This window comes from Vidua macroura, chromosome 3 (assembly GCF_024509145.1).
Source record: "Vidua macroura isolate BioBank_ID:100142 chromosome 3, ASM2450914v1, whole genome shotgun sequence".
In the NCBI taxonomy this organism is placed as follows: domain Eukaryota; kingdom Metazoa; phylum Chordata; class Aves; order Passeriformes; family Viduidae; genus Vidua; species Vidua macroura.
In genome coordinates, this window is record NC_071573.1 from 41,787,508 (window position 1) to 41,800,076 (window position 12,569).

Sequence of the window (12,569 nt, forward strand, 5' to 3'; positions counted from 1 at the left end):
GTTGGTAGTGTTTTGTTTTTTTTTTTTTGTTTTTCATTATAGCTTAAGTAGCTGGGAAGACTGAGATGCATCTATACTGTAGTCTTAGTTTGGGTCAGAAATGAAGTTCCTCTTTCTTCCCACTTCCCACATGTCTCTATTTCAGCTGCTGCTGGGTTCATGTCTGCTTTGTACAGCATTTCCCGAAGCTTTGTTGTTCTGATTGTCCTATATGCCTTCTGCTTCAGTGCAGTGAAGGTAAGCCAGAAAACCAGCATTGGAACAATTCAAAATTTCAAGTTGGAAATTGATGTAATCAAGGGAGACTAGCATTGTTTGGTCCTACATTGTTGTTGCTTACCAAGATAAGCTTTGCAAAGCCACGCTTCAGTTTCTGCATGGTAGTTACACTGAAATAGACCAAAACTGTAGCAAAAATTTTTAAGTAAACGTGTCTCTAATACCTGTGATTATTTGCCTCTTATATGTATCAGTGTGAAATGGTCCACTGAATTTTCTCTACAAACGTAAACAGCAGCCTTGACTTAAAAAGCTGCAGTCTCTGTTGACCTGCATACCCAGGCCAAATTTGCTCATAATTCCTGCTAAGGTTTTTGCTTTTGCTTCATAACAATATGCCTAAGAACTTAAATGTTGAGCAACCAGTGGACCATCTAAGTAAGTAATGTGTCTGCATCCACAGGGAAATGCAATTTAGGAATTTAATTCTAGCCAGATGACTGGGTTTGCCACTTTTTTCCCTAATATCCCACAATTGTTACACTAGGGATGTTGGAGAGTGTGCTTATAATTTGGTGTCTGTGAATTTGTCAAGTCCCTTCCTGAATGTGCTGGTTCTCTCTGACTCCACAGTTTTGTGCCAGCAAATTCTAGACGTTCACTGTGCTCTGTGCAAAGCAATGCTGTCCTTCATTGGTTTTAAGCTGATCTGCTAATTTCACCAGGTCTTGCTGATGCCTAGTTTTGTAGGATTTGTGGAAAACCAGGTCTGCATTCTATTCATCTGCTGCCTTTACAGTTTTGCTGGCATCAGGTATATCACCCTCAGCCATTTCTTTAAACTGAAGAGTCCCAGCCTTTCTGTGCTTTCCCTTGCTCTGCTGTTAACTTTGGATGTGGAGAGTCAGTTGTGTATGGTGCTTAGGATGCAGGTGTGCCACAGCTTTCTATGCTGGCATAGGACTGGTTCCCTTACCAGTGATGCCCAGTTTTGGACAATATTCAATCTAAAGCTTTTTTAATTTTTTTTTTTTATTTATTTTAATGTGCCTATGTCCTCTGCATGGGACATTTAAAAATGGCAATGAAATTTTGTCTGCCTTCAAGTCAGCTGTAAAATTCCCGGTGAACACAGCAAGACCAGTATTTTGTGTTAGACTTGTAAGAAAAAGTATCCTCTAAGAGGACAAGCTTTTGGCAGTGTTTCTTTGAGGGCTGGATGCTGTCAGTGTCCATGCAGGGGAGCAGCAGGATGTGCTGTGGTTGACAGGCTGCCCTTGACTTCTTGCGGGCACATGTCAGAGGAAGCTTTGTGGTGGCACATGCACAGCACACACAGGGAACCCAATAGGTTCTGCAGCTGCCAAGGCTGTATCGTGTCAGCACCCAGGCTGGCAATTAACACAGATGGGAGGGGCACTCAAGGATTCCTTTAAGGGAATTCTTTTAGGAACATCAGCATTTCTATAGTGGCTTTCAATAATTTTTCACTTGAAATTTTCAATAGGAGCCTTAAATCAAAGAAGAATAATTATAATGCCTTAATGGTTACCTGCAGATGATCAGAGCTGGTTGTGTGTTCTTAACCACTCCCAACAGTAAGGTAAAATGTGTTAAACACATTTGGTGGCTTGAGTCCTTACAAAATAAATTACAGCAACTCAGCTGCTGTGTTAAGACACTTAAAATTAAATGTCTTTGAACATGTGGTGTTCTCCCAGGGAATCTCTTGTCACCTGGCTCGCCCTCTTTGTCAGTTGTATTGGTTAGAGCTGACCCAGCTGTGTGATTGATGCTACAAAGTTTAACTGCTGCTTGTGCAGTTTCCTGCAGAAGTAGCCAGTACTCCTACTATTGTTTTCTGGCTGTATTAACGATTCGGAAACTGGCAATGGGATGGAGAAGGAGGCTCTTCTTAAGGATGAACAGAGAGAGAAAATGGGTAACTGGGATGAGAAACAGTGATAAAAATGAAAAGAGCTACATGGAAGGCAGGAGTTAAACTACTGTTAAACAGGCTAATACCTGGGGAATGATTTTTTTTTCTTTTTTATTCCTAAGATTGGCAGATGGTGATTCTCTAGTTGAGGGTAGGGAAGTTGTGTTATGGATACTTCAAAAATGTTTCTTGTAAAGAGTAGGGGAAAAAGCCACTTAAAATAGTCTACATACTCTTTTCTCAGCATAATACTTTAAATTACAGCATGCAGGTGGCTTTGTAGATAAGCAATCTCCTTGTGGATTATGCTTCAAACTGCTTAGAAATATGCTTTTAATGCTACCCTGAAGCTGAATGCTATGAAAGATTTCCAAGATATCTGTTGTAAATTACTAATATTAAGTTCAGACTTTCTGTTCACACAGAAGTTAGAGTTAATTTGAATTTTAATGGCACTGTTCCAGTAAAGGCAATTCTGAGAAGGTTAATTTAAAGCATGTAAAGATGATTCCTCTTGCTTCAGCTCATCATCTCAGTCTACCAGGGTGCTTGAAATTTCATACATTTTTTCTTCTAGAAGTTATAAAATAAGCACTTGTGTTAAACCTCCTTGTTCTTCAGTCAGGTCCAGAGCTTTTTATTTTGAGCTGATTTCTGTAATGTTGCAAGAGAATGATTATTTGGTTGATGGAAGAAGAGTAGGAATGAGCTTAATCTGATCCTGAATAGAGCCCACTGTGAAATGTGGTCTAATACCCCTGTAAGTAACTCAAGCTGTTTTGATAACTAGTGAGCAGCAATTTATAATCTTAATCAAGTGAAGATTTTAACTTTTGGTGTGTTAGAAATTGGGGAGTTTAACTCAAAACTGAGCAAATGCTGTAGTATGTTTCACTGAGGTGTTTGCACAACAGTGGTAACATGGTTTTCTTTAAGCTAGAAGGAATGTCTCTTCCATACTTGCACTTTATAGCTGTTATTTATTTTTTATTTTTGTTTTACTCTGTTCATTTTGATCAGTTTGCCAAAACCAACAGAGCAAAATTTTCAATATTTATGGAGGTCAAAAAAAAAAAAATCACCATAATCAAAATTTTTCAGGGCAGGGAAACATGATAGATTCTATTTGGCAGAGGATTTCTGGGTTGCAAAGCGTGTTGTTTTGGCTGAAATGTAGCATCCTCAAATGTCAACTCTATTTATTGGCAGAACATCTTATGGCTCAGCAGGTGTAACTACCAGAGTTCTATTTCCTGAAATAAATTGCAGAGGAGAATGGATCTCTAAGTGGTTTTGTGCTATTTACTGGTGAACAATTGCTCACATCAAATGCCCAGCCTGAAGAACATTCCAGTGGTATCAGGCTTGATTCTCTCCTTCCTTAAGTGGTTCTTGCATTCTAGTCATATTCTTGCAGGGTGAAATAGTCTAACCTGCTTTCTCTGTGTACATTAATTATTCTGAAAGAAAATCTATTACTCCTGAAGAAATTAATTTGGAATTTACTGTACTAGTTTTGTTTTTTATTAAAATAAGACAAATCTTTATTTTATAATTAACCTGTAATCTTAAGTGAGTTTTTCTTGTTCTTTATATACACACAATAGTTTGATTTCGTTGTGCCCAGATTTTGAAATTCATTTTGAGTAGCAAATTCACAGTGATTAATTGTTTACTCTAGAACTTCAGTTTTAGACAATTAGGAAGTAGGAATTGTTTTGGAGTATCTCCACAGAACTGTGTAAGTACTCAAGGTACCTTTCAGCATGTGAATATAAGCCCTGAAAACTGAGACTAGCAGGCCTGTGCTGAAGTCCTGTGCCTTGTCCAGCCTGATTTTGCTGTTGAATTACGTTGTACAAGACCAACTGAGAGCCTTTGTGAAAAAGCAGCTGTGGTATAGACATACAATTTAACGTAAGTTTAACTTACCAGTTTAACTTAATTCTCATGGATTTTCATTCAGGTAAGTTGCCTGAGGAAAATTATTACACAGTATTCTCAGTTGAGAGTTCATCCTGTGACCTGCAGACACCATTTGGCACATCCGACAGGTTCATCTGGCCCTGTCAGTCTTTCTGAGTGACCTTGCAGTGCCTTTGCCATCACATGACCAGAAATATTTCTCTCTCATGGCTGAAATGCACATAGCACCTAAAAATGGATGGACATATCTGTAGTCTTGTATGAATGGTGAGGGTGCAGGTTGGGTCAGGTGTCAGGCTGCTGTCATGTCCCATCACAGGCCTTGATCAGAAGCACATGACATGTTCTGGGGAGTGGCTGCACACTGCTCACCTGGCAGACCTGGGGTTTTTTACGTGGCCAAATGTGCACTTTGACACAACTAAAATAAGGGACAGACTGTCACCAGGGCAGCCACAAACCCTTTGCAAGATGATGATACCTGTGTGTGTGCTGTATGACTTGGACACGTGGAGGAGAAAAAGGAACATGTTCTTCAGAGGTGACTGGGAAGCAAATGAGTCCCAGCTGCTGTGGCCAGGCAATGGCTCCCTTCCTCAGAGCGCTCCTGAGCAGCTTTGCCCTTGCTTGATATTGGTGTGGAGGAGCTGTGGGTCTGGAGCTTGTCAGGACCTCCTCTCGTGATGCTACTGCTGGGATGATCAGTTTTCATTTTCTGTAAAGCTGTCACATAAAAAAGAAACCCAAAATTGGTCACAGTAGGAAGTACAGAGTAATGCATCTGAAATTACAACAGATAATTTCTCCATAAAAGCCATGAGCACAAAATAGCTGGTCTCTGTCTGTGTATTTGAGGCCTTGAGGACTGATGGGCGGAACACTGTTTATCACTGCTGTCAGTGAAAGCAGTGTATTGTGAGTGGAACAGGTTTACAATTCTGTCTGCCCTGGCTGGTGCAGAAGGTGTTCCCTGTGGTGATGATGTGAAGTCACATGGATAGATTTCTGTTGTGCTATCCCAGTGATGTAAAGGTGATTTGGTTACAGCATCTCTTCATAAACCTTACCCCATGACATATTTGTATCACAAGTGATAGGACACCAGCTGCTTATCCATCCTTGCACATAAGAATACTGTAAACCTGGTTTAAGTATGTAGGTAAATGTGTTAGATTCTGAAGTGCAAAAACCTGAGTTTCTTCTGCTTGCTTTGAAATTTCTTTATCTCCCAGACCTCTGTTTAATGATATCATCACTCCTTATCCAGTTCTTCCCAGGTCTTCTGTGAACTTTCATTTACTTTTGCTAATACAAAGCTCTAAATCCTAAGCATGGGTTTATCAGCTCTTTTGATCATTCCTTGGATTCTTACATCCAATAGCAGCAATTTTTCAGCTCACTACTTTTTTTGAGGCTCTTGGGTAACTGAGCTTAGTTGAACATTACCTGAGTTCAATTCAGCCGGACTTTATTTTTGTTCTCATCTTCAATCCTGTAATCTTGAGCAGAAATTGGCAGCTCTAATAGCTACCTTAGCTTTCATATGTGAAAGGGTTTTCTCTTTTGCCAGGAGGAGGTGTTCTTATTTTTCAGATATTGCATCCATCAGATTGGAGACATGGGAATTTCTGTGCCATCTTTTTCATAATGTACTGATTTTTGTCTCCTGCTCCATCTGTTTTGTGGTCTGTGCCAAAATATTTAAGAGATGTTTTAAAAGAAGTTAAGTATGCCCTCTTACTTTTTTTACAAATATTTGGTCTGGAATTTAGCAATCCTGATATGAGTCTTTAGCATTCCAGTGTTCCAGAGTTTTGCCGTGGGGCAGAAGAGCACATCCCTGAATGTTTCTGGAATCAGTCCTTGTCTTCTGCCTTCTGTTCATATCAGTTAGTTTTGATTTGAAATGTATCCAGAACCAGTTAATTACTTGTTATCCAGATAATTTTTTTTTTTTTTGTGTGTGTATGGAACTTGCAGTTTATCTTAATCAGCCTGGAAAAAAAAATTGGATTTTTGGACTTGGATCAGAAAAATTAAACTGATGTGAATGTTTTCATATGTGGCACACCAGCTTTCTCCAGCTGTATGTAAATGTATATTTTTTGAAGTGTAAGTTACATAGTTTCCGTTACCTCATACCTGAAGAAAGTACTTTCTGGTGGCTTATTTATTGCTTCAATGGACAGTTACTAAAAATCCTGTGTGGATTTTAAGTTTTTCTCAGCTCACATTGATGTAGTTTGGTTTGTTTAATGAATTTGAAACTCATTAATCAGAATAACAGTGTTCCTTGCTTCCTTTCTTCAGTGATGCAGTCTTCATCTGTGTACTAATAATTTTGAAATATTTGTCTTAGGGGTTTATGGTGGGAAAGAGTTGCAAGAATACATCTCCTTCAATCTCCAAAGACTGCCCAAATAAATTTCTAGACAGCAGTGAATGGGTTCATGTGTATAGACAGAATTCCTGTATATGTAAGTGACCAAAAATAGAAGTATATTATTGGACAGCTTTATTTCTGCTGCATAGAATACTCTCAGTCCTTTTGGTGGTTTTGGAGGCTTTTTTTTTTTTCTAGTTTATAAACCCCTGAGGTTCAAGTGAGAGCTGTTAGGGGTGTTAATTTTGGGGCATTCCTAGATACCATGCCTTTCAGTAGGTGAAGTCTGCAGCCATAGTCAAGTATTGCATTGTAGACATAACTTCAATAGTTATGATCTTAGTTTTCTGTGTGTAATAACTTGTTTTCCAGATAGAAAAAAGGAATTGTGCCTGTGGAATCCAACACAGCCCAGGGTTGCTCTCACTGTATGTCACTGTCCAGGAATATAGAAATCTGCACTATTTCTTTAGCATAAACTTGCCGTTATGTGAAACATGAGTATCCGTGCTTCCTGCCTGAAGCTGCTGCTCATCTTGCTTTTTAGCCAAGGCATTCCAATCACAGACCGGGATCTGATGTATAAGGTGCTGTGTGTGGACACACATGGACGCCCCTGTATCAGTCCAGTCTTCATGAATTTTAAATTTCAGCAAGGAAAATACAGTCCAAGATAGCAGCAATTGCAGAGAAAGAGGGCCCATGTTACTTGGAGTGGGCAGTGATACCTGTATTCTGGTAACTTATCACTTGTCATGTTTTTGGAGATCATCTGGGAAATTAATGCTTTGTTTTCCATGGATGATGGGAAGATAAGGCTGGTGAGCATCTCTTCCTAGATCTTGTCTTATTTCTGTGTAACATGAGGTTCAGTAATTCATATATTTTGGTCGTTAGTGTTTATTGAAGAGGAGTATCCATGGTAATATGGCGTTAAGCTTATAGTTAGCCTTGTAGAGAACAAGTTCTTACTATTTTCTCATATTTTGGGCGGTGAAGAGGGTTCCCTTTTATGATCTCTTTCAGAAAGTCAGTGTTTTGGATCTTCAGAAATAGGATGATAGTGTTTATTTCCATCTTTACCATCACACGTGTGGAATGGTTGACCATCAGCCCTTCCCCCTTATTGCTTGATATGTGAGCAATAGCACAGATCCATGATGAAGCAGCAGTGTGGGGGTAAGGAGAAAGAGCCAAGAAAGTTTATTGAATTGCACAAGGGGCTACGTGACTTTTAAAGGTCCATTCCAACCCTAGCCATTCTCTGACTCTGTAAATAGTGATGAAATTGTAAGTGTAAAACCAGGTGTGTGAAGACCAACTGGAGTTTGTCTCCATGTTTAAAAACCCAGCCACTATGCCAATGCCTTCACATTCAATGATGCTGTCACTGCAGCAATCTGCAAAGTCACCATTGAGAGGAATACTCTGAAATAAAAAAAACAACAGAAAAAGTAACGAGAATTTCTACTCAGCATACTTGGTTCTCTATTCAGAGCACTTTTTGCCTCTGGAATAGAACATATGATTTATTTGAGCATATCTTTGAAAGATAAGTGTGTTACATGCGGGTTTTTTAGGAGAAGAAAGAAGTAAAAAGGATAAATAATATGGGACAGAAAACTACTAACACTACTTTTTAAAAATACGTTTGCCTTCCTACCTCTAGCAGTGCTAAAAGGCTCATAAGTTCAAAGACACCTTTATCTCCCCTTTTAGTGGATTGTTTTGGGATTAGGCAATACTGTGGTTGGAATGGAACACCCCCACTCCTACCACTGGGTCTGTTGTAACTCATGGCTTTCATCCTTAACCCTATAAGTCTGTTTCACTTGTTTTAAAAATGACTACATGAGTGTCTGCATCAAAGGCAAAACCATATATGAAAGCACTACATGTCACCTAAACCCAATGAGGTAAACTAGGAGGTGAAAGTCCCTGTCTCATGTGACAGATACCAGCTTCCAAGAGTAAAACCTGTTAGTCCTGTTTTCCCACTGAGAAGAAACATTGTTCAATTAGCAATTATATATATTTTAATTTTTTTTTTTTTAATCTGAAGCTACCAGTCATCATTTCTGGGGTAGGAAAATGACAAAATGGAAGAGGGTACATCACACTGATACTAGAAAAATGACACCTTTGTTCATTCTCATCTTTTCTACAACGTTGTATAGCATTTTTCTAGGAAATCTTGTTCTCTAGGCACGTAGTGAATATTGATGCCTATCCTACCTGCTTTCCTGGCTCCCTGACATGTGAGTTTTGAGGGGACAGTGACAGTTTGGAAATCGAGCACTGACCAGACAAATGCAGAGGCTGTGTGTAATATGCAGAAAATATGGAAATAGAGTTCTGAGACGTTAATGTGGGGATTCAGCTGTGTACAGCTTTATAGTAGAAAGAAGGTGGAATGATTTTTCAAACTGGCCTCTGATAAATTTCAGTATCAAGAATATTGTTCAACTCTTGATAGTATTTTGCTTTCAAAATAAGTTGCAGAACAAAGGGTCAGTCATGCACTGGTAGCTGCTGGAAGGATCTGTACACAGTTGTGTTGCCCTGAAAATGCAGAGGATGTTTGGATAGGCTGTGATTCAGCTATTTTCAGAATGTTTTGTTTTCAGTTAATTTTCTTCAGTATTTTGAAGATATTAATTGAATATTACTATTCAATTAATTGATATTAATTGAATATGACTAGCATGGGAAAAGCGAACCAAAAATATATTTGTCCCCAAAACTGGGAAGAGTGAAATGAAGAGTAGGATTGTATGGTAAAGTTTAAATTGTCAAATAAATGGTGCTGGGTTCTTTCAGTAATATCATGTGATTCTCTCTTTTGTTTGTAATTACTATTTTGGGTAGGATTGTTTGATGGAACCAGGCTCTTCTGTCTTTTATCTTTGTGATTTTCAGTAGTATGATGAAGGGAAGATGATTGTTGGAATTAAATTTTCACTTGTTTGGTACTACTCTTAGGATAACAAGAATTTCAGAGTTAAATTGCAAAATTCCATGCTGCAATGGGTTAGATGTTTAACACTTAAAATTAGTTTGTCTTAGGTATTCATTGCACATGAAAGAAATAGAGTGTTTCCTAACATGCTAAGAAATCATGCATATAACTGAGCAAAATAAGGCTAATAAACCTACTTCATCCTCTGAAAATATTGGTGCTGTACTAACTTTAAAGTTTTTAAAGCAAGAGATGACCATGCAGAAGAAGTCTTATTTATGCTAGCCTGAAATGTCACAGATCCTGCAAGCATTGCTTCTCAAAACCTGTTCAGAAAATGCTCTGATGCCAGGATCTGGTGAGTTCACATTTGGCTGATCAGGTAGAAGTCATGTGGAGGCAAGGAATACAATTACTAAGTGAAATGGATTTGTTCCAAGTTTCTTTGTTCTTCACAGGTGAAATTTGTGTTCTTCACAAATAGGACTCAAAAGTATGTCTTAGGATCCCTAATTTGTACCTGAGGATGTCACAAATAAAGCTAATCTTGATAAGTGTTCCTTAAGCTTTATATTTTTTCTCTTATTCTTTCTAGCCAGTTTTAGTTGTTAGAGTCATCTGGAGAGAGTTTCTTATCTCAATTATATCCAGAGTGTGCTGGTGAGTGTGTCAGTTGTCTCCCGTTTTCCTCCTCAGGGATGTCACGCACAGTGGCGAGTGCTCTCCCTCTCTGCTGTTTTAACATCCAGGGCCTGGGTGTATAGCGGCCTGGAGTCCTGGGGGTCTGTCCAGTCCCCCGGGCAGCAGCCGCCATAGGTGTCCCGGATAGCACTGTGCTGATGAGGCGCAGCCTGTCTGGGCCCTCCAGCTAGCTCCTAGCCGCAGGCAACTTTAGCAAGCGATTGTGAAGTGATTTCAGCTCTCATGAGTTCAGCTCTCAGCGATTTCAGCTCTGTGCTCACAAAGTGCCTTGGCAGATGCAGGGATGGAGAAAGGTAAAGGCTTTGTGGAGTTCTGCGGAGATGTCTTTATTGGCAGCTTCTGCAAAGGGTTCCAGTGACAGCTCTTCTACTGAACTGGGCAGAGGTGAGGGTTTAAGTAGGCTACTGGGGGATTGGAAATCATCCAATGGCTGGGGTCGAGGAGAAGACGACCTATAGCCTTACAGAGAGATAACAGGGGTCCGAGTGCAGAAGAGGGGCAGCTCTGGTCCACTCATCATGACTCTGCATTTCTTATCTTAGGCTAGTGACCGCCATGGAGGCCTTTCAGGGCCTCTGACTGTTATATGGGTGGAATGCACAAGGCAGCAGAAAGATGTCTGAAAGAAACCCCACTGCCTGATCTACGTGATATTGTCATTTGTTATGTGCAGTCTGGCTACAAGTCGAGTGACAGCATATCAGTTTAGCATGTAGCTAAATACACTGCAGTTGATTTCACACAGATCTCATTTTAATGAGAATTTTCCTCTAACGTTTCATTGAAGAGGAAAGAAAACCTGCCTTTCATGTGGTTTCCTAGCTAATTGCTGATTATAGGGGAGTTGCACAATATGACCACAAAACATGCCTTTAATTGCAAGGTTACAGTAGTAATCTTTGATATGAAAAGGGATTTTCAGTCTGTGGTAGACGGTGTACAAATGTAGATGTTGTGCATGTAACACTGCATGTATGATTTATGGCTTAACCTACTTATTTTGGCTTTTTAAGTTCTGCATTCCTAACTTTGCTTTCTGTCATCCTCTCAGGAACCCTGGGATGCACAGCACATTCCAGCGCTGTTCTCTGCTTTCTGTGGTCTGCTAGTTGCACTTTCTTATCACCTCAGCAGACAAAGCAGCGACCCATCTGTGCTGATGTAAGTTGCCTGTAAATGTTTTTTTGCTGATTAGTCTTCGCAGCACACAGGCAGAGTGATGCCTGGGTTTCAGAACCACAGGGGTTGCTTCCTTAAAGTACTGTCATGAGGTGAAAGTCCTCACCATGTCTGCATGGTTGGTATCAGTCCTGTATATGAATGAAGTGCTGCAGTAAGATCACCAGCAGGGCTGGTGTTCTTTAAGCAGCACTATCCAAAATATCTGAAGCAGATTTTTCCCCTCTGGAGGTTGTGTCCTTGCCAGGTTGGAGGACAGTGATTTAGTTGAGGGGAGTTCGGGTGACTGGAGTTGCAGAATGTGCATTGGTTAGCACTGGGACCAGTAGAAGGAACATTTAATGTGCTGGGAAGATGGCTGAATTCCAGCTCTTGCTGAGGATTACTACAGTAGGCTATGCCTCTCTGTTTGAGGTTCCATCCTTCCTTTTGTTTGCTGACACAGTCTGCTAGAGGTAACTGAGGAGAGGAAGTGTATGCTAAGTGCTGACACTGCAAAAAGGGAGATGAAGGGGAAAAGTCCCAACATAGTGATCTGCATGTTGAGGTGATGTGTGAGAGAGACACACAATAGATCTATAGCTCAGGGACAGCAAAGGTGAACTTCCTAGTGAGGAAACTGTGATATGTGGCTGTTATAGGGGCTGTGGGGGTCAGCAAGCAGCTGGACAATTACATCTATGGCTGTGGGGCCAAGCAAGCAAGTGGGTTTTGTGCCACCAGTATCAGCATGCCATTTGGAATTCTGTTTCACAGGCATCTCAGTTTTATCCTAGGAGAGTGCAGAGGGCCTGTGAGAGGTTCTCTCACAGAGAGGTTCTCTCCTTTGATTAATGAGGTGAGGCTCAAGGTTCGTTATGCACAATTCTGCAATGCAGAAGAGAGAAGGGGGAAGTGGAGAACATTTTAGGCTGTTCAGGATTCTGTTTTTTTCCAAGTAGAGGAACTTGGAAAAAGCAGAACAACACTGATGAGGAAGGAAAAGATTTAGAGCACTAGTAGGAAATTGTCATCCCAGTAAATCTTACTGAAGAGTTGAGAAATTCTTTACCAAAAAATTCAGGGAATCTGACATTTATATATTGCTAGGTCCTGATGTGGCAAAGCAGTAAGAACTGCTTGCATGTCTTGCCGTGAACTTCACCCATAGCCTACTGTGTGTGACATGGATGTCAGGGAGACCTTGATCAAGTTTTGTGTGGATGGTGTGTAGTTTATTGGTCATTACAGTATGGAAATTATGTATGGAAGGAAGTAAAGCT

The 12,569-nt window shown here is 40.1% G+C and overlaps 1 protein-coding gene across 1 annotated transcript in view; it reads left to right on the forward strand.

Annotated features, from left to right (window-relative positions):
- The window catches only part of PCNX2 (pecanex 2), a 153,628-nt gene that overhangs the window by 52,672 nt on the left and 88,387 nt on the right, over positions 1 to 12,569 (forward strand). Inside the window, exons 15-16 of the mRNA XM_053972346.1 lie at positions 146 to 237; positions 11,180 to 11,289. Coding sequence (XP_053828321.1) covers positions 146 to 237; positions 11,180 to 11,289 — 202 coding nt within the window. The remainder of the gene's footprint in view (positions 1 to 145; positions 238 to 11,179; positions 11,290 to 12,569) is intronic.